At 44.6% G+C, this 21,404-nt stretch overlaps 1 protein-coding gene across 1 annotated transcript in view; it reads right to left on the bottom strand.

The window, feature by feature from the left end:
• The window catches only part of LOC141087849 (uncharacterized), a 47,249-nt gene that overhangs the window by 25,116 nt on the left and 729 nt on the right, over positions 1 to 21,404 (bottom strand). Inside the window, exons 3-4 of the mRNA XM_073573674.1 lie at positions 20,658 to 21,371; positions 20,362 to 20,530 (exon numbers count right to left, since the gene is read on the bottom strand). Of these exons, the coding sequence (XP_073429775.1) occupies positions 20,362 to 20,530; positions 20,658 to 21,371 (883 nt within the window). The remainder of the gene's footprint in view (positions 1 to 20,361; positions 20,531 to 20,657; positions 21,372 to 21,404) is intronic.

The following is a 21,404-nucleotide window of genomic DNA, read 5'->3' as shown; positions in this document are numbered from 1 at the left end:
GCGTACTCAGAACAAATTGGACAACAACTTTTGGGGTTCAATTTCTCCTGTTACCCTTAGAAAAATAAAAAAATTGGGGACTAATTGATAATGTTTGTGGAAAAAATATGATTTTTTTATTTTCATGCCCTGGCATTATAAACTTCTGTGAAGCCCTTGGGGGTTCAAAGTGCTCACCACACATCTAGATAAGTTCCTTGGGGGGTCTAGTTTACAAAATGGTGTCATTTGTGGGGGGTTTCCACTGTTTAGGTACATTAGGGGCTCTCCAAAGGCAACATGACACCCGCAGACCATTCCATCAAAGTCTGCATTCCAAAACGTCACTACTTCCCTTCCGAGCCCCGACGTGTGCCCATACAGTAGTTTTCTCCCACGTATGGGGTATCAGCATACTCAGGACAAATTGGACAACAACTTTTGGGGTCCAATTTCTCCTGGTACCCTTGGGAAAATAAAAAAATGGTGACTAAAAGATCATGTTTGTGGAAAAAAAACGAATTTTTTATTTTCACGCCCGGGCGTTGTAAACTTCTGTGAAGCACTGGGGGGTTCAAAGTGCTCACCACACATCTAGATAAGTTCCTTGGGGGGTCTAGTTTACAAAATGGTGTCATTTGTGGGGGGTTTCCACTGTTTAGGTACATTAAGGGCTCTCCAAAGGCAACATGACACCCGCAGACCATTCCATCAAAGTCTGCATTCCAAAACATCACTACTTCCCTTCCGAGCCCCGACGTGTGCCCATACAGTAGTTTTCTCCCACGTATGGGGTATCAGCATACTCAGGACAAATTGGACAACAACTTTTGGGGTCCAATTTCTCCTGGTACCCTTGGGAAAATAAAAAAATGGTGACTAAAAGATCATGTTTGTGGAAAAAATACGAATTTTTTATTTTCACGCCCGGGCGTTGTAAACTTCTGTGAAGCACTGGGGGGTCAAAGTGCTCACCACACATCTAGATAAGTTCCTTAGGGGGTCTAGTTTCCAAAATGGTGTCATTTGTGGGGGGTTCCACTGTTTTGGTACATCAGGAGTTTTCCAAACGCGACATGGTGTCCGATCTCAATTCCAGCCAAAAACGTCAAATGGCGCTGCTTCCCTTCCGAGCTCTGCCATGCGCCCAAATAGTGGTTTACCCCCACATGTGGGGTATCAACGTACTCAGGACAAATTGCACAATAACTTTTAGGGTCCTGTTACCCTTGGAAAAATAAGAATTGAGGGTGAAAAGATCATTTTTGTGGAAAAAATATGATTTTTTAATTGTATGGCTTTATGTTATAAACTTCTGTGAAGCCCATGGGGGTTCAAAGTTCTCACCACACATCTAGATAAGTTCCTTAGGGGGTCTAGTTTCCAAAATGGTGTCATTTGTGGGGGGTTTCCACTGTTTTGGTACATCAGGAGTTTTCCAAACGCGACATGGTGTCCGATCTCAATTCCAGCCAAAAACGTCAAATGGCGCTGCTTCCCTTCCGAGCTCTGCCATGCGCCCAAATAGTGGCTTACCCCCACATGTGGGGTATCAGCGTACTCAGGACAAATTGCACAATAACTTTTAGGGTCCTGTTACCCTTGGGAAAATAAAAATTGGGGTGAAAAGATCATTTTTGTGGAAAAAATATGATTTTTTAATTGTACCGCTGTACGTTATAAACTTCTGTAAAGCCCTTGTGGGTTCAAAGTTCTCACCACATATCTAGATAAGTTCCTTGCGAGGTCTAGTTTCCAAAATGGGGTCACTTGTAGGGGGTTTCCACTGTTTAGGTACATCAGGGACTCTCCAAACGTGACATGGCGTCCAATCTGAATTCCAGCCAATTTTGCATTGAAAAAGTCAAACGGCGCTCCTTCCATTCTGAGCTCTGCCATGCGCCGAAACAGTTGTTCCCCCCCACATATCAGGTATCTGCGTACTCAGGACAAATTGCACAATAACTTTTGCAGTTCAATTTCTCCTGTTACCCTTGGTAAAATAAAAAAAATTGAACCTGAAGTATTTTTTTTATGAAAAAAAGTTAGATGTTCATTTTTTTTTAAATATTCAAAAAAATTCCTGTGACGCACCTAAAGGGTTAATAAACTTCTTGAATGTGGTTTTGAGCACCTTAAGGGGTGCAGTTTTTAGAATGGTGTCACTTTTGGGTATTTTCTATCATATAGACCCCTCAAAGTGGCTTCAAATGTGATGTGGTCCTAAAAATAAAATGGTGTTGTAAAAATGAGAAATCGCTGGTCAACTTTTAACCCTTATAACTTCCTAACAAAAAAAAATTTTGGTTCCAAAATTGTGCTGATGTAAAGTAAACATGTGGGAAATGTTAGTTATCAAGTTTTTTGTGTGCCGTATCTCTGTGATTTAAGGGCAAAAAAATTCAAAGTTGGAAAATTGCGAAATTTTCAAAATTTTCGCCAAATTTCCGTTTTTCTCACAAATAAACGCAAGTTATTTGAATGAAATTTTACCACTAACATGAAGTACAATATGTCACGAGAAAACAATGTCAGAATCACCGGGATCCACGGAAGCGTTCCAGAGTTATGACCTCATAAAGGTACAGTGGTCAGAATTGTAAAAATTGGCCCGGTCATGAACGTGCAAACCACCCTTGGGGGTGAAGGGGTTAAGGGCCAGTCACACTAAGCGATATCGCTAGCAATATCGCTATAACGTCACTGGTTTTTATGACGTAGCAGCGATATTGCTAGCGATATCGCTATGTGTGATACTTACCTCCGACCGGCTCCCCCGCTGATTATCGCTGATCGCGCAAGAACATCCTGGACCGTTTCTCGTCGTCAGCTTCCTGCTGGGCATCCTGTGGCGCCGACGAGTGACGCGTGGATGCTGGTGGGAGGACGTCTTCATTGCTTCGTCTGACAGGTAAGTAGCGACCCCCGACCGCTGCTATGTTGCTGGTGAGATCTTGCCTGTGTGGCAGCTCACTAGCGACCACTTAGCGATGCACCAGCGATCCTGACCGCGTCATATCGCTGGTCGGGATCACTGGTGCATCGCTAAGTGTGACAGTACCTTTAGAGCATAAAAGATAAGACCCTGCTGACAGTCCTGCCCAGAGGACGAGCATATCATTAACTGATAACTTCTAAGGGTACCATTACACTAAGTGACGCACCAGCAATCCCGACAACTATACGACCTGGTAAGGATCGCTGGTGCATCACTAAGAGGTCACTAGTAAGCTGTCAAACAGTCAAATTTACCCAACGATGCAGCAACGATCTTGGCGGGATCACTGGTGCATTGCTTATGTCACACGGCAAGGATTCTGAAGACTCCCGCCTGCGTCCATGATTTCTGAGTCACTAACGAGGTCGCTCGTTGGTTTCAAACACAGCGATGCATGCTGGCCAGCGGGACACCAGCGATCAAAAAATTGCCCAGGACATTCGAGCACGATCAGCGACATCGCAGCGGGGGCCTGGTCGCTGCTAAGTGTCACACGTAGCGAGATCGCTGGTGAGGTCGCTGTTGCGACACAAAATCGGTGACGCATCAGCGATCTCGATTAGTGTGAAATACCTGTAACACTGATTACACAAGAACCACAAGACGGATTTCTTCACCCCAGGGATCATTTTGACCTTTTCACCACCTTGGGTTTTTCTGTTTTTGCTTTTTTTTTTTTCCATTTTTTGTTCCCTTTCATCCTAGAACCATAACTTTTTATAATAATTATTTTTATATAGCGCTAACATATTCTACAGCCCTTTACAGTTTGCACACATTATCATTGCTGTCCCGACGAAGCTCACAATCTAAATTCCCTATCAGTTTGTCTTTTATATTTTTCTGTCAATATGAACATGTTTGGGCTTGATTTTTGCGGGATGGGTTGTACTTTTGAAGTACACCATTGGTTTTACCATGTAGCGTACTGGAAAACGGGAAAAAAATTCAAAGTGCTGTGATATTGCAAAAAAAAGTTCAATTTCACAATTGTTTTTTCTTTTTTACCCTGTTCACTAAATGCTAAAACTGACCTGCCATTATGATTCTCCAGGTATTTATGAGTTTGTAGCTACCAAACATGTCTAGGTTCTTTTTTATTTAAGTTGTGAAAAAAAATCCAAATTTTGTAAAAAAAAATTAAAAAATTGCCATTTTCCGAGACCGTTAGCATCTCCATTTTTCATGATCTTGGGTTGGGTGAGGGCATATTTTTTGCATACCAAACAAAAGTTTTTATTGATACCTTTTTGGTGTAGATACAATCTTTTGATCACCCATTATTGCATTTTAATGCAGTGTTACGGCGACCAAAAAAATGCAATTCCTGGCACTTTGATTTTTTCGCTTGTTATGCCGTTTACCGATTGGATTAGGCCTGTTTCACACATCAGTTTTTTTGGTCAGTCAAAATCCGCTAAAATGGCGGATAACGGATCCGTTCCTGTACTGACCACAACGTTTGGCACCGGACCGTTATTTTAACGGATCCGTCAAAGGAAGAATTTTCAAGGAACCGCTGCCTGCGGAAGGGGAGAGAGAGAGAGGGAGAGGGGGAGAGAGAGAGAATTTTTCAGTCGCCAGAACAGAGTTTAGGGTTAAATTTGCAGCTGAGTGAAGTCTTTCGGGCATGCGCAGTGAGAAATGTGGAACCGGCCGCCTGAAAAAACATTGCATGGTCCATTCGGGCATGTCGGCGGACGTCAAAATTTTGGCGGATCAGCAAAAAAACGGATCCAACGGATGGGCATCCGTCAATATCCGCCGGTAATGCAACTCAATGGGAAAAAAACGGATCCGCCAAGAAAAATGGCGGATCCGTTTTTTTTGCAAAACGGCGGATTTTGACTGATGGACACAAACGGATGTGTGATATATTGATAGATCAGGCGATTCTGAATGCAGCGATTCCAAATATGCGTATTCTTATTTTTTTTTTAATTGTTTAATTTTGAATGGGGCAAATGGGGGGGTGACTTAAACTTTTCTTTTTTTATTGCTTTAATATTTTTAAATATATATATATTTTTACTTTTTACTAGCTTCCATAGTCTCCATGAGAGACTAGAAGCTGCAATCATCTTCAGCCCTGCTATGTGTAGCAGAAATGCTTATCTGCTATGAGCTCCGGCCACAGGGTGGTGCTCATAGCTATCCGGCAATGACAACCACAGTAGGGGTCTCCTCCAGACCCCAGGTTGTCATACCAACCCATTGGCAACCCGCGGTAATGTGACACGGTTGCCGATTGGTGGGGTTTGTGACACGCTTCCGACACGATCATGTTAAATGCTGCTGTCAGAGATGGTGAGGAGCATTTAATATGTTAGCCGCGGATGGATTATAATCAGTTTAACAGCGGCAACATGACAATGCCCGTAGTTTACTTAGCAAAATCCTACTGACAGGTTCGCTTTAAAGGCTATCCCACCGCTGGGACCATGACCAATTGGGAAACTGTGAAATTTTTATGGCTGATGGGTAACATTTATTCTCGTGACAAAGCAAAGCGGCAGATTGGACGATTAACTGGTGCATTTTCAATGGGGCTGATAGAAAAAGCTGATTGCATCTATTGCCAGCCCCATAAGAAATGAATAGGGCAGTGGTAGGGCAAGCGCTCTGTCACTCAATTTTAATGGTGAGAAATGTTTCCCATTCTGCCGATCGGAGCAGATCCCAGTGATCAGACCACCAATCAATAAGTTATCATTGGACAATCCCTAAAGTATGAAATTCAAAGATGGTTTTGTTCAGTAGAACTTCGGAGGTTCAGATTTGCAGCATCTTCCAATGGCATCGCTTGTATGGACAGGTATAATAGACCTGCTTTCTAAGGTGATGCTATACTTCATCTAAATTAAGCTATTACTGCAGTATACATAGTATACTTTGGCCATCCTCTGGTCCTCGGAATGCAGTAAGTGACCAGGATCTGCAGGTACATGTGTGCACACAGTAATTCCGGCCATAGTATGTATAGTATACACAAACATTGGCTATCTTCTGGTCCCCGGCATGCAGCCAGTGGCCAGGATCAGCAGGTACATGTGTGCGCACAGTAATGCTTACATCAAACTAGTCTATTGCGCTTAGTAGTCGCTCAACAAAAAGTGATTCCAACTCAAAATTATTCAATTTAAAAATAGATATTTATTTCTAAACAATAAGATAAAAAAAATGATAAGATAATTTAAAAAGACAGGGCAAAAAACCTCCCAAAAGGGAGGGAGATGCAAAGTATAGTTGCATAAAGATGTGAAGGGACCAAAAAATATATGTCTAAGTCACTAAGACAACCACTAAAAAAATACTTAAATGGACAAAACGAATACTATCCTTTCAAATAATAGAAAGTGCTGCTGAGTGGATGAGGTCCATTCATAGAGGGAATATATAGGAAAATTAAGTAAGTAGTATATAACCTAGGAGAGCTCCATGTCAGTAGGTTTTAAAGATGCCGGACGTGGGTTTTATAAATATATTTTATTCAAGCAAATGTGACAATAACATGCCTCTAAATAATAAATACTACTGCATGGGTCTAATGAATGCTAACCATATCCTTACAATAGTTTCCCAGTGTTTGTTAATGTGATGCTCATACCTATGATTTTACCTGTGTAAACGCTGATGAAGTGATGATTCGTGCAGCTAACTATGCTGGGTAAGGGATGCATGCTCTAAAATGAAATGATCTCTAAAAGGGCTAAAGATGACACATTTCTTTGTATTTTAGGCAAAAAAAAGTATTGTCGTTTTTTAAATTTTAAAATTTGCACTTACGCTCAACACTAGCCATCATATCGTCATCATTTTTTTTGTACTTTTGAAAAGAAAAAAATCTAATTCCAACCATAACACAACCCTAATCCTAACACAACCCCAACCCTAACTGCAATGAATGGAAAAAAAAAATATATATATTTTTAACTTTTATGTAACTGCGGGGGTGACAAAAGGGGATTTGATTTACCTTACTTTTTTTTTTATTCTTTTGATCACTGTGATAGGGTCTATCACAGTGGTCAAAAGGAACCGATAGTAAAAATCCCTATTGTTGCCAGGTACCGGCCGGCAGATGTCGGTGGGTGCACTGCGCATGCGTCCTCAATTTTTTTCCAGAAAGATGATGCGGAGGGCTGGTGGGCGGAGCAGGAGGGACAGGGTGAATCGGGGGACCTCATTTGTCTCTTCTCTGATATGTCAGATCATATCAGAGGAGAGAAAAATTAATTTTAAATCAGACTTTTTTTTTTTATATGATCACCGTTATTTGATGAATAACGGCAAGTAATGTGATAGAGGACTGTAAAAGCTGGCCTTGATCATGTTTTCCAGAGATTTTTTGACTGGGGAAAGCTAAACCCTTATTTCTCAGCAGCGCTGAGGAATAAGTACCCTTAACTGCAGTCTTTACAGGGTTAAGTAGCCTGTTAGGATTATGGATTATTTACTATCATCGTTAGGAAAGGCCAGGTGATGCAAATTTCTCAGATTTATAAAAACCCAGACTCCTCCAACCTTGTGCCAAGAAACAGCAGTCATGGGTTCTTGTAAGCAGCTGCCTAGAACAGTGAAAATAAAAATGGTCCACAAAGCAGGAGAAGGCTATAAGAAGATAGCAAAGCGTTTTCAAGTTGCCCTTTCCTCAGTTCGAAATGTAATTAAGAAATAGAAGTTAACAGGAATAGTGGAGGTCAAGATAAGGTCTGGAAGACCAATCAAAATTTCAATGAAAGCTGCTCGTAGGATTGCTGCAAAGGCAAATCAGGACCATGCTTGACTGCAAAAGACCTTCAGAAATATTTAGCAGATTCTGGCGTTGTGATACCGATCAGAAACACATGCACAAATATGGCCTTTATGTGAGAGTCTTCAGAAGAAAACCTCTCCTGCAGAAGTATACATAAGAACATCTAAACAAACCTGATGCATTTTGGAAACAAGTCCTGTAGATCGATGAGGTTAAAAAAGAACCCTTTGGCCACAATGATTAAGGCTGTGTGCCCATGTAGCGTTTTTTAAGCGTTTCTGCAGCGCTTTTAGACAAGCGATTCTGCTGCAGAAACGCTTAAGAAAAGCATCCAATTGATTTTTAATGAAAAACACATGTTTTGCCAATGGTGTGTTTTTAACCGCTGCGGAAATGCTTAGCGAATAAAAACGCAGCATGTTCATAAGGCTATGTGCCCACGTTGCGTGTTAAAACGCACACTGAAAACCGGACTCCTTCCCAGAAATCGCGCCTTTTTTTCCGCGCGATTTCACCACGATTCTGTTCGCGATTTTGCCGCGATTTTCTCAAGCACTTTCCAAGCGATTTGAAGCATCGCTTGGAAAGTGATTGACAGGTTGGTCATACTCGTCAAACATAGTGTTTGACAAGTGTGAGCAGCTTTTTACTATTGAGGCCGCCTGTTATGATGAGTCACCGAAGGAGGAAAAAACAAAATACTAGCTAAGTCCAGAAAAACCAGAGAGTTTGGCAGCTATCGGATTGTAGACCCCTGAACCTATCCACAACAACTAGCAGTAGCTGTGGGGGGTTCCTACGATGCCCTAGACCCTCGATCACAGCTGGAGAACTACATAGCCTAAAGACAGAAAGGGGAAAAACTAAACTGTCCCAGAGCAGACCCCAAAGCAATAGGCAGCCCCCAACATATAATGACGGTGAAGCAAGATGAAAACACTAACACAGATAGAAAGATAGGTTGAGCAAATGATGGGGCCCAAGCTAACGAAATAGGACAGGATAGGAAAGCTGCTGTCTGCCATCCGCAAAAACCCTATCCAAAATGAGCCAACCGACTGATAGGAAAAACAGGCCCTGAAGTCGCTAGGCTTCAAAAGACTATATCAGCACTCAGGTATATTCTGAAGACAGAGCAAAAGATCAACAGATCAGAGACAAAAATGGAATTCAGCTCACCCCCGGCCAGGGATGGCAGAACTCCCAAAAAACAAGGCAAAACAAAAACAAAACTGAAGAGTACAAAGCAGAGCAGAAAAACTTAGCTTTGAGACGCAGGAGTCAGACTGGTCTCCAAGAATCCAGCAGGATCACCAGCAAGGCAGAAGGGCGTCGGCTGCCTTATATCCAGTCCTCAATTCCAGCCACCCAGTCATCATCTAGCTGCCAAGGTGTTTGGTAATCAGCCTCACTACCTTCCTTCACCAGAGAAGGGAGTTCATCAGACCTCAATGGTGAAGGGAAAAAATAAACTCACAACAGCCGCCTATGCGGCCTCATTAGTAAAAGATAAAATGTTAAAAATGATAACAAAATAAAAAATTGGGGTATATTTACCTTCCGACGTCCCGCGCAGTCTCAGCGACGCTCCCGTTCCCAGCGATGCCTTGCGAGACCTGTGATGACGTTGGTCTCGCGTTGCTATAGTGATCTCACGAGACCGCTAGAGTCACGCGAGACTACGTCATCACAGGACCTTGCCGTAAGGCATTACTGGGAACGCTTAGGCCGGGAATGCAGCGCGGGACGTCGGAAGGTAAATATACCCCGATTTTTATTTTTTTTTTTTTTTTTTTTACAGGGGTATGGTACCCAGGGCCTGGAGGACAGTCTCCTCTCCTCCACACCGTGGGTACCAACCGCACATGAGACGCTTAACTTCCCGCATGGTGGGCATAGCCACATGTGGGAAGTAAGCGATTCTCATGCATTCCTATGGGTGTGGAATCGCGGCAATTCTTTGCGATTCCGCACAAAAGAATGATCATGCTGCAATTTTTTCCGTGATGCGTTTCTGCAGCGGAAAAAAGCGCAGCATTAGCACAGCATGTGCGGAATGCCATAGGAATGCATGGGGTGCGTTCTGTACATGATTTTTAAACGTTTTCGCAGCGTTTTCGCACCAAAAATCGCTGCAAAAACACTTAAAAATCGCATCATGGGCACATAGCCTTAGTTAAAAAAAGGCATGCGTTTTTTGATGCGCTTTTGTAAGCGTTTGCATCCCATTGATTATATGGGCAAAAATGCTTAGGAAAACGCATGCAAAAACGCTTGGCAAACGCTTACAAAAGCGCGTCAAAAAACGCATGCCTTTTCCCTGGAGCAGGGTGTGCGATTCTGCTCAGGTTTATTCTGCTTCAGAATTGCTAATCAATGTGTGTGCAGAAAAGCTGAGTGAATTTCTGGGATCCAGACAGACTCTTGCATCTTTCATCCGGCCTCTGACATTTCTGGATTATGAGTCATGGGGAAAGCAAAAGAACTGTCAACGGATCTACAGGAAAAGGTAGTTGAACTATTTAAAACTGGAAAGGGATACAAAAATATATCCAAGGACTTGAGAATATCAGTCAGCAGCGTTCAAACTGTGATTAACAAATGGAAAATCAGGGGCTCTGTAAAAACAAAACCACGGTCATGTAGACCAACAAAAATTTGGTCCACAACTGCCAGGAAAATTGTTCAGGATGCAAAGAAAAACCCAGAAATAACATCAGCTGAAATACTGGACACTCTGAAAACTAGCAGTGTGGATGTTTCAAGATGCACAATAAGGAGGCACTTGAAGAAAAATGGGCTGCATTGGCCAAGGTGAGAAAGCCATTAATGCGCAAATGCCACAAAGTATCTTGCTTACAATACGCAAAACAGCACAGAGACAAACCTCAAAACTTCTGGAACAAGGTAATTTGAAGTGATGAGACCAAAATTTAACTTTTTGGCCACAACCATAAACGTTACATTTGGAGAGAGGTCAGCAAGGCCTATGATGAAAGAAACACCATTCCTACTGTAAAGCACGGAGGTGGGTCACTGATGTTTTGGGAATGTGTGAGCTACAAAGGCACAGGAAACTTGGTCAAAGTTGAAGGAAAGATGAATGCAGCACGTTATCAGCAAATACTGGAGGCAAATTTGCAATCATCAGCCCGGAAGCTGCTCATGGGACGTACTTGGATGTTCCAACAGGACAAGGCCAAGTCAACCTGTCATTGGTTACAGCAGAACAAAGTGAAGGATCTGGAATGGCCATCTCAGTCTCCTGACCTCAATATCATTGAGCCACTCTGGGGAGATCTCATGCGCGCAGTTCATGCTAGACAGCCCAGGACTTTACAGGAACTGGAGGCTTTTTGCCAAGAAGAGTGGAGAGCTTCACCATCTGAGAAAATAAAGAACGTCATCCACAACTACCACAAAAGACTTTAAGATGTCATTGATGTTAGAGGAGGCAATACACGTTACTAAGAAATGGGGTATGTGAACTTTTGATCAGGATCATTTGGATGTTTTGGATTGTCATTATGATTTAAAAAGAGAAAACATAGTAGTTTGACAATAAATGGCTTCACCCAACCACTAACCATTAGTGGAGAAAAAGTTTTGGTGTTATCATTCATATTCTCTGAAAAAAGGCCAAGAAAGCAAAAATTCTCCTGGGGTATGCAGACTTCTGAGCACAACTGTAATATATATATAATGCCGCAGTATGTACAGTATACACAGACATTGGCAGCTTTCTGGTCCCCACATGCAGTCAGTTGCCAGGATCAGCAGGTACATGTGTGAACATAGTAATGCCATAGTATCTATAGTATACACAGACATTGGCCGCCCTCTGGTCACCAGCATGCAGTCAGTAGCCAGGATCAAAAGGTACATGTGTGCGCACAGTAATGCCATAGTATGTATAATGTACACAGACATTGGCCGCTCTCTGGTTCACGGCATCCTGTTAGTGACCAGGCTCACCAGGTACATGTGTGCACACAGTAATGCGGTAGTATGGTATACACAGACATTGGCCGCCCTCTGGTCCCAGGCATGCAGTCAGTGGCCAGGATCAGCAGCTACATGTGTGCTCACAGTAATGCCGTAGTATATATATTATACACAGACATTGGTCACCCTCTGGTACCAGGCATTCAGTCAGTGGCCAGGATCAGCAGGCACCTGTGTGCACACAGTCAGGGCCGGCTCCAGATTTTTGTGGGCACCAGCAAAAGGGTCTCAGTGGGCCCTTTAACACATACCAAGATTAATGCACAGATACGGCCAGAGAAATATAGGTATACAACACATGGCCCCGCCTGCTCCCTCATCCTCCACATATGCAGACATGCATACACACAGTACACAGACATGTGCACACACACAGTACGCAAACATGCACACACAGTACATAAATATGCACACACAGTACGCAAATGACTCGCCCCCAGAAGCCGTGGGGTACTCTGTGTCGGGCCGGTTGATTTCAATGGGAGATGTCACAGTGGCAGTGACCCGGTCCATGGCCTCAGGCGGTCAATGTAAAAGGGGTAGAGTGATTGGGATAAAGTTATTGAGATGATTCGTGACGCCACCTGTGGTTTCTGGTCAGTTTGACCAGCGCTGCAGGGTTGCATCTCTGGGACAGATGTTGTGGTGCAGCAATGATGTTGAAGCTCCCCACAGGTGGAGCTGTAGTCCCAGGGCAGTAGTAATAGGTGTTGAGGGAAAGGGTGCAGTGTTAGGCACAGGTATGTAGCAGTGCTGAGTGGGTTGGCGCAGGAAGAAGGCAATGAGACAGCTGAGTGCAGTTCCAGTTCTTTTACTCACATTCCTGGCACAGACAGATGCCCGCTTCAATGCCGCGGTCTCCAGACCAGGGGCTCAGCCAACTCCCACGCAGATGGAATTAACCATTCCAGCACTCCCTTTCGTGTGCCTGTTCTGAACGTCTCCTTTCTAGCGCTTATCTTAGATACTTGCAGTACTGAGTTACACTGAAGTTCCTCCTGCTTGTTGTTACTCAAACTCCACTCGCATGACAAGTGACTGTAGCCTGCTTCGGGGACTCCATCCGTCATGTCCCGGCTCACACTTAGGTTGCCACCGTGTCTTCGAGTCTTTTGGGGGAATAGAGTGGTCACTAGAGTTGAGCGACTTTGGTCGGATCGGGTTTCATGAAACAAAATTTGTTTCAGATGAAACTTGTCCGACTAGGGCAAAAAAAGTCGGAGTTTCGTCCAAAACCTGACCCCAATGCAAGTCAATGGGAAATAAAAGTCGGCATTGAGCGGATGACATTCATCCACTCAATGCCGACTGTTATGATTGAGTCACCGTAGGAGGCAAAAACAGAAATGCTAGCTGAGTCCAGAAAACCAGAGAAGTTGGCAGCTATCGGATTGCAGACCCCTGAACCTATCAACACAACTAGCAGTAGCCGTGGGGGGTTCCTACGATGCCCTAGACCCCTCGATCACAGCCAGAGAATTAAATAGACCTAAAGAAAGAAAGGGGAAATCTAAACTGCCCCAGAGCAGACCCCAAAGCAATAGGCAGCCCCCAACATATAATGACGTGAAGCAAGATGAAAATACTAACACAGACAGAAAGATAGACTGAGCAAAGAGGGGCCCAAGCTAACTAAATAGAAAAGGACAGGAAGGCTGCTGTCTGCAATCCGTGAAAAACCCTATGAAAATAAGAGCCAACAGACTGACAGTGAAAAAGGCCCTGAAGACGCTAGGCTTCAAAAAAGCTATGTCAGTACTCAGGAATATACTGAAGACAGAGCTACAGGCAAAAGGAGATTCAGCTCACCCCAGCAGGGAATGGCAGAATACTGAAAAGCAAGGAAAACAAAAAACAAAACAAAAAGCTAACAGGCAAAACAGAAACTTAGCTTTAGAGGAGCAGGAATCAGACTGGTGTCCTAGAAGTCCACAGAGAAATCACCCGCAGGGCAGAAGGGCGTCGGCAGCCTTATATCCAGTCCGTGACTCCACTCAGCCAGTCATCCTCATTAGACTCAGGTGCCTGATAATCAGGCTCATTACCTTCCTTTACCAGAATAGGGAGTTCACCAGACCCCAGTGACGAAGGTGAAAATGAACTCACAACAGCCGACTTTTATTCCCCATTGACTTGCATTGGGGTCGGGTTTCGGACGAAACTCCGACTTTTTTTGCCCTAGTCGGAACAGTTTCATTTGAAACAAATTTTGTTTCATGAAACCCGATCCGACCAAAGTCGCTCAACTCTAGTGGTCACAACTCCTATTCCTCCAGTTTCTGCTGCAGGAACATTAGTTTCACAAACAGCCTCGGAGACCGGACTCCGGCCATGCGCTTCAAACTTGAGAAAGGGCTCTGCTCTGACCCTAGTCCTTAGTTCTCTTCTCCTTACGTTTCGCACTAATCTTTCTTCCTTCTGAAGAATCAGGCTTTCTATTGCCCTTTCCCGTGCCAGCAGCTCCACGTCACTGAAGTCTGCTGCAGCACTTGCTTTCATTCCATCCCTCTCTGGAGATCTTCTCTCACCAACTGACTACTTCTTAACATTCTCCCGCTCTCTTGTGTCATCTCAGCTACACCCACCACCCAGCACTCTTTGTGTTCCAAGCAGGGAGCCACAAAGGGTGCTCTGCTATTCTAATGTGTTTGTGTTGGATGTGAGTGGTGGAGTCGGGTCAGGTGTTAAATCTTACTGGGAAGTGGGATACTACACCTCAGGAGGAGGTGCAGTACCTCTGTGGCGACTGAACCCTCAGGGGTGCCACAAAAACATGCACACACAGTAAACAGACATGCACACACACAGTACACAAACATGCACACACAGTAAGTAGACATGCACACACACATATTACACAAACATGCACACACAGTACATAAATATGCACACATACAGCACGCAAACATGCACACACAGTAAACAGATATGCACACACAACGCAAACATACACACAGTACGCAAACATGCACCCACAGTATGCAGACATGTATACACGGTACGCAGACATGCGCACACACTTACAGTACGCAGACGTATAAACAGTGCGCAGACATGCGCGCACACACACAAGGAATGCAGACACATACAGAATGCAGACATGCGCACACACGCAGACATGTACACATGGTACACAGATATGCATACATACAATATGCAGACACGCACATAAACAAACATACACAGATACGTACAAATACAGGCACACGTACAGTGGGGGAAATAATTATTTGATCCCTTGCCGATTTTGTAAGTTTGCCCACTATGACATGAACAGTCTATCTATAATTTTAAGGGTAGGTTAGTTTTAACATTGAGAGATAGAATATCAAAAATAAAATCCAGAAAAATCACATTGTATAAATTATATAAATTTATGCGCATTTTGCAGTGAGAAATAAGTATTTGATCCCCTACCAACCATTAAGAGTTCTGGCTCCTACAGACCAGTTAGACGCTCCTAATCAACTCGTTACCTGCATTAAAGACAGCTGTCTTACATAGACACCTTTATAAAAGACTCCTGTCCACAAACTCAATTAATCAGTCAGACTCTAACCTCTACAACATGGGCAAGACCGAAGAGCTTTATAAGTATGTCAGGGAGAAGGTCATAGACCTGCACAAAGCTGTCATCGGCTACAAAACCTAGATGCTGGGTGAGAAAGAGACAACTGTTGGTGCAATAGTAAGAAAATGGAAGATATACAAAATGACTGTCAATCGAAATTGGTCTGAGGCATCATGCAAAATCTCACCTCGTGGGTTATCCTTGATAATGAGGAAGGAGAGAGATCAGCCTAAAACTACACAGGTGGAATTATCTCAAGGCAGCTGGGACCACAGTCACCAAGAAAACCATTGGTAACACATTACACCATAAAGGTTTAAAATCCTGCAGTGCCCGCAAGATCCCCCTGCTCAAAAAGGCACATATGCAGGCCCGTCTCAAGTTTGCCAATGAACACCTAGATGATTCTGTGAGTGATTGGGAGAAGGTGCTGTGGTCAAATAAGGCAAATACTGAGCTCTTTGGCATTAATTCAACTCGCTGTGTTTGGAGGAAGAGAAATGCTGCCTATGACCCAAAGAACTCCATGCCCACTGTCAAGCATGGAGGTGGAAACAATATGTTTTGGGGGTGTTTCTCTGCTAAGGGCATAGGACTACTTCACCGCATCAATTGGAGAATGGATGGAGCCATGTACCGTAAAATCCTGAGTGACAACCTCCTTCCCTCCGCCAGGACACATCATACAGACACATTTGAAATATTTTTTAATATGAGGAAGCAGGAAACAAGTCTTACACCCCTGCCCCCGGCTTTTCTCCCATCCAGCTCCTCTGGCATGTGGCTGTTCGGGGCAGCTGGCGCTGCTTGATTGCTGACACTTCAAGAGACATGGCGGCGTGCAGTGCACTCTGTGGCTGTGTCTGCTAGTAGTGACGTGGCCGGGCCGGCACTGCACCTTTAATTTTGCTTTTGTGTCACCCCGGCCGCGTCATTACCAGCAGACACAGCCGCACAGTGTACTGTGCGCGGAAAATGTCTGTTGAAGTGATGGTTCAAACAGCGCTGGCGGCCTTGCATAGCACAGCTGCTGGGGGAGTGGCCCGATGATGGCGAATGGGCCCCCCTTTTGTCCAGGCCACTGGCACTCTCCCAGATGCTGACACCGGCCCTGCACACAGTAATGCCGTAGTATGTGTAGTACACACAGACATTGGCAGTCCTCTGGTCCCTGGCATGCAGTCGGTGGCCAGGATCAGCAGGTGCATGTGTGCACACAATAATGCCATAGTATGTATAGTATACACAGACACTGGCCACCCTCTGGTCCCTGGAGTGCAGTCAGTGGCCAGGAGCAGCAGGTACATTTGTGTACACAGTAATGCCATAGTATACACACACTGGCCTCTCTGGTCCCCAGCATGCAGTCAGTGGCCAGGATCAGCAGGAACGTGTGTGCACCAGCAATGCTATAGTATACACAGGTGTTCGCCGATCTCTGGTCCCCAGCATGCAGTCAATGGCCAGGATCAGCAGGTACATGTGTGCACACAGCAATGCTATAGTATACATTGGTATTCGCCGATCTCTAGTCCCCGGCATGTAGTCGGTGGCCAGGATCAGAAGGAACATGTGTGCACACAAAAATGCTGTAGTATCTATAGTATACACAGGCATTGGCTGCTCTCTGGTCCCAGGCATGCAGTCAGTGGCCAGAAACAACAGGTACATGTGTGCACACAGTAATGTCGTAGTATGTATAGTATACGCAGACATTGGCCGTCCTCTAGTCCCTGGTGTGCAGTCAGTGTCCAGGATCAATAGGTACATGTGTGCACACAGTAATGCCATAGTTTACACAGACATTGGCTATCCTCTGGTTCCTGGCATGCAGTCAGAGGCCACGATCAGTAGGTACATGTGTGCGCACAGTAGTATCTCATTTCTTGTCATTCATCCTTGTTATTGGTAAGATTCCTTCCAATCATATACTGGCCACGTTTGATGTGAACAGTTTGTACACCAATATTGAACATATCAGAGGCATTAATGCAGTCAGAAGTTTCTTTGATAAGGTAACCTCTTTCTCTGAGGACAAGAAACGATTCTGTATTTCCTTTCTTACGACTATCCTTCCTAGGAATTTCTTCATGTTTGATGATTAATTTTTCATGCAACGGATCGGAACTGCGATGGGATCGAATGTCATGCCTTAGTATGCTAACATCTTTATGGCACAGTTTGAACCAAAGTACATCTATACCAACTCGCGCTTCCTGTAACAGCATGTTCTGCTTTGGAAGAGATGTATAGACGACATCTTTTGATGTGGCAAGGTGACGATTCTTCCCTGGCTAAATTCCATTTGGAGATCTATTGCTGCATGGCGAAGCCTTCCTTTACCATGCATTGTCATGATAGCATTATTAACTTTTTGGACACAAATGTATCCATCATTGAGAATGGATATTTATGCACTGATATTTACGTTAAACCAGCTGATAGGAATAGCCTCCTTCATTTTTCTAGCTGTCACCCGACCCATATTAAAAGGTCCCTATCTCGATCCCAGTTCTGCAGGGTTAACCGCATTGTTTCAGACACCTCCACACGTGATTTGCATCTTGATGAAATGAAGGCTAAGTTTAGAATTCGCGGTTATCCTTTTTGAACATCTCCTCTACCTCAACAATTGGACTGATGGCGTGAGGGTTGCTTTTGTGAACACCCACTATCCATTTATGCGTGTTTTTCATCAGAATATTCGGAAATACTGGGGATTACTGGGAGATGCAGATCCACGGATATGAGAATTCCAAAATCCACCACTTATATGCCATAAAAAGCCCCCTAATTTGAAGAACCTGTTTGTCAGAGTTGATATCAGTCCTCAAAATGCGGACACCTCACAAACTTTCTTTGCAACACAACTCAGGGGTACATTCCCATGTTTACACTGTTTGTAATGTTCAAACATCACGAAGGGTGATTCATTTACACACCCAAGATCAGTCAAAAAGTTTCCTGTTAGAGGTTTCTATAAATGTGATTCTTCATATGTTGTTTACCTGGTCAAATGTCCGTGCGGTCTCTGATATTGTCACCGATGCCGTGCCCGCTGCTGTGCCTGCCACCACCGCTGCCGTGGGTAGTGGTTCCTCTTGCTTCTCCCCCAGGTAACGGCGCTCTGTTCCTGCATGGTCCCGCAGCATCTCCCCTCTGCTTCCGGCCTCTCGTTCTTCCTGGCATCTGCGCATGCGCCGGGTCCCTTAAGGGGCACCCGCAACTCTCAAGCATTGTTATGTCCTCGGATGCCTCTGCCTTGAGAGACTCGGTAGCCAATCCGGGTTAGTCAGGGGCTATTTCTGGACACCTCCTCTATGGGGAAGTGCTTGGTTATTCAGTCCATAACCGTTCTATAACTCAGGCCTGCACTTGCTGCTGTGTGCGCTCGCGTCTCTACAGTTTCCCTGTGCACTCTTGCGCTGCCCTGCTTGCTACCGCACTCTCGTTCATTAGTGTTCTTCAAGTCTGCATTATCCCCTTACTCTCTCCACAGCTACCTCCTGTTGCAGCCGTCCTATGGTCCAGTCCTGATGTCCACTTCCAGAGTCCCTCCTGTACCCGCCTTTGTCCTGGGATCCATGTCTCCGGCTCCTGTTACCTTGAAGCCTCCATCCTCCCGTGGCTCCACTCAGTCTCGCTCCCCATTCTTTGCTTGAGCTGCCCCTCTTGGTATCCACTGCCGTGGTTCTGTGACCTCTGGGCTTGCTCCTGATGATCCCTTTATAGGGGTCAGCTTCCACTAGGTCTGCTTGCCCAGGGTTAGGTCAGTTGCACGGTCCAGAGGATCCACTCTTGTGCTCGCTTCTTGCAGCGTCACAGATATGTTGGTGGACCCACTCAACATATCCTAGACCGCATTTCACAATACAAATCTAGTATGCGGTGTAAACGGTCTATGTTGCCCATTCCTTACCATTTTATGTCTTTTAATTAAAATATCGCACAACTGCATTACCAAGTCATTGACCATATTCCTTTATCTAAGAGAGGAGGCGATAGGGTACAAAAACTCAGAGAAGGAGGCTTACTGGATCTACATCTTGAAAATCCTTGAACCCTATGGGTTGAACAGAGAATATGAGGTACTCTATTAATCCATTTCTTATTATGAGACTTATCCCTGTCTATAGGTGATGTTGTACCTTCTTATATATTTATTGTATTCTTCTTTTTTCCTTTGTAGCTCCGATTTCAAAACATCAGGTATCCTTTATCACAGACCATTCTCAGTTTGTCTTCAACCCTTTTGTATTTTTTTCCCTTTTGATATCTCCCTTTTCTGTATTTTTTTTATTTTTCTTTCATTTATTTTACTTTGCTCCCTTTTATAACTCCCCTCTTTTTCCCCCTTCCATTTCCATCTTCTCTTTTTCCTCTTTATTGTCCTCCCTTGACCCAGCCTCTTTATGTGGTGTCCCCATGTTCTTTGTTTTTACATATCTTTCACTCTCCTATATGCAGGTGGCGCCATTGCGCTGGTTCATGCACGCGCACTGTGCTCCCCCGTCAGTGTTCACCTTCGGCGCTAGTGTGTGTCTCTTGCATATACTTCCGCCCTCCAATTTCTTCTGCATTGCATCTATGCGACTGCGCCGTTTCGGAACCTCGCACATGCGCGGTTTGATCCTTGATCTCTTCTGCCCTTTCTGTTCACTTATTACCTTCTCTCATGCGCCTGCGTGTTTCTATTTCTGTGCAACTGCAGTGTGTCCCTCTTAGCTCTCAGCTGACAGCCATTTTCCTTGATTTCCTCCTACTTAAACCATGGATATGGGCTCACCACACACCATATACCCTAATCTTCTCCACAGAGGTTGTCCCATGTTCCTCAACAAATTAAAAGTTAAAATTCTGCAGGGATAGAAACCATCTGGTGACCCGAGCATTCCTCTCCTTGGCATTCCTCATCCATACCAAGGGTGAATGAGGTCACCAAGCGAAACGGTCGACCGAGTAAATAATAGCGTAGGGACTCCAAGGCCCACTTAATGGCAAGGTACTCCTCTACTATGATATAATTTTTCTCGGCTGGGGTGAGTTTCCTACTTAGGTAGGTGACCGGATGTTCCTCCCCGTTCACCTTCTTCGAAAAGACTGCTCCTAGGCCCACGTTACAAGCATCCTTCTGTACGATGAAGTGTTTCTGGAAGTTGGGGCTAATGAGGATGGGCTGGCCGCACAGCGCCACCTTCAAGCATTGGTACGCTTCCTCCAACTGGGGGGTTCCACCGAACCATGACCGATTTCTTTCCCTTGAAGAGATCGGTTAAGTGTGTTGTTCTCCCCGAAAAATTAGATATAAACCTCCGGTAATACCCCACAATGCCTAGAAACGCTCTCACCTGTTTGGTGATAACAGGTCGGGGCCCGGTCTGAATAGCCTTGATTTTATTTATTTGGGGTTTGATAACCCCATGGCCGTTCACGTATCCCAAGTACCAGGCTTCCTCAAGCCCTACTGCACTTTTCTTGGGATTCGCCGTCAAGCCCATGGTTCTGAGCGAATCTACTACCACTTGCACCTGGGACAAGTGGCTGTGCCAGTCAGTACTAAAGATGAAGATGTCATCCAAGTATACTGATGCATACTTCTGATGGGTTTCCAGCACTATGTCCATCAGTCTCTGGAACATAGCTGGGACTCCATGTAGTCCAAATGGCAGGACAACATAGTGGTACAGACCCTCCGGTGTTAAGAAGGCGGTCGTTTCTTTTGCCGACTCCGTAAGAGGCACCTGCCAATAACCCTTGGTCAGATCGAGCGTGGTAAAGTACTGGGCCTGACCCAGTCGCTTGATTAGCTCGTCCACCTGGGGCATTGGGTACAGGTCGAACTTCAACACCTCATTTAATTTACAGAAATCATTACAGAATCGTAATGATCCTTCCGGCTTCAGGATTAGCACAATTGGGCTAGCCCAGTCACTCCAGGATTCCTTGATTACTCCCAGTTGTAGAATTTGTTTTACCTCACTCGCGATGGCTTGTTTCCTGGCCTCGGGCAGACGGTATGGTTTCATTCGTACCCTTACATGAGGTTCGGTGACAATGTCATGCTGGATGATAGATGTACGACTGGGTAATCCCGA

Source organism: Dendrobates tinctorius, unplaced genomic scaffold (assembly GCF_039654945.1).
Source record: "Dendrobates tinctorius isolate UK_male_01 unplaced genomic scaffold, ASM3965494v1 ptg000036l, whole genome shotgun sequence".
Classification (NCBI taxonomy): Eukaryota; Metazoa; Chordata; class Amphibia; order Anura; family Dendrobatidae; genus Dendrobates; species Dendrobates tinctorius.
The sequence above is the reverse complement of the archived record's forward strand: the minus strand, read 5'-3'. Positions and strand labels throughout refer to the sequence as shown.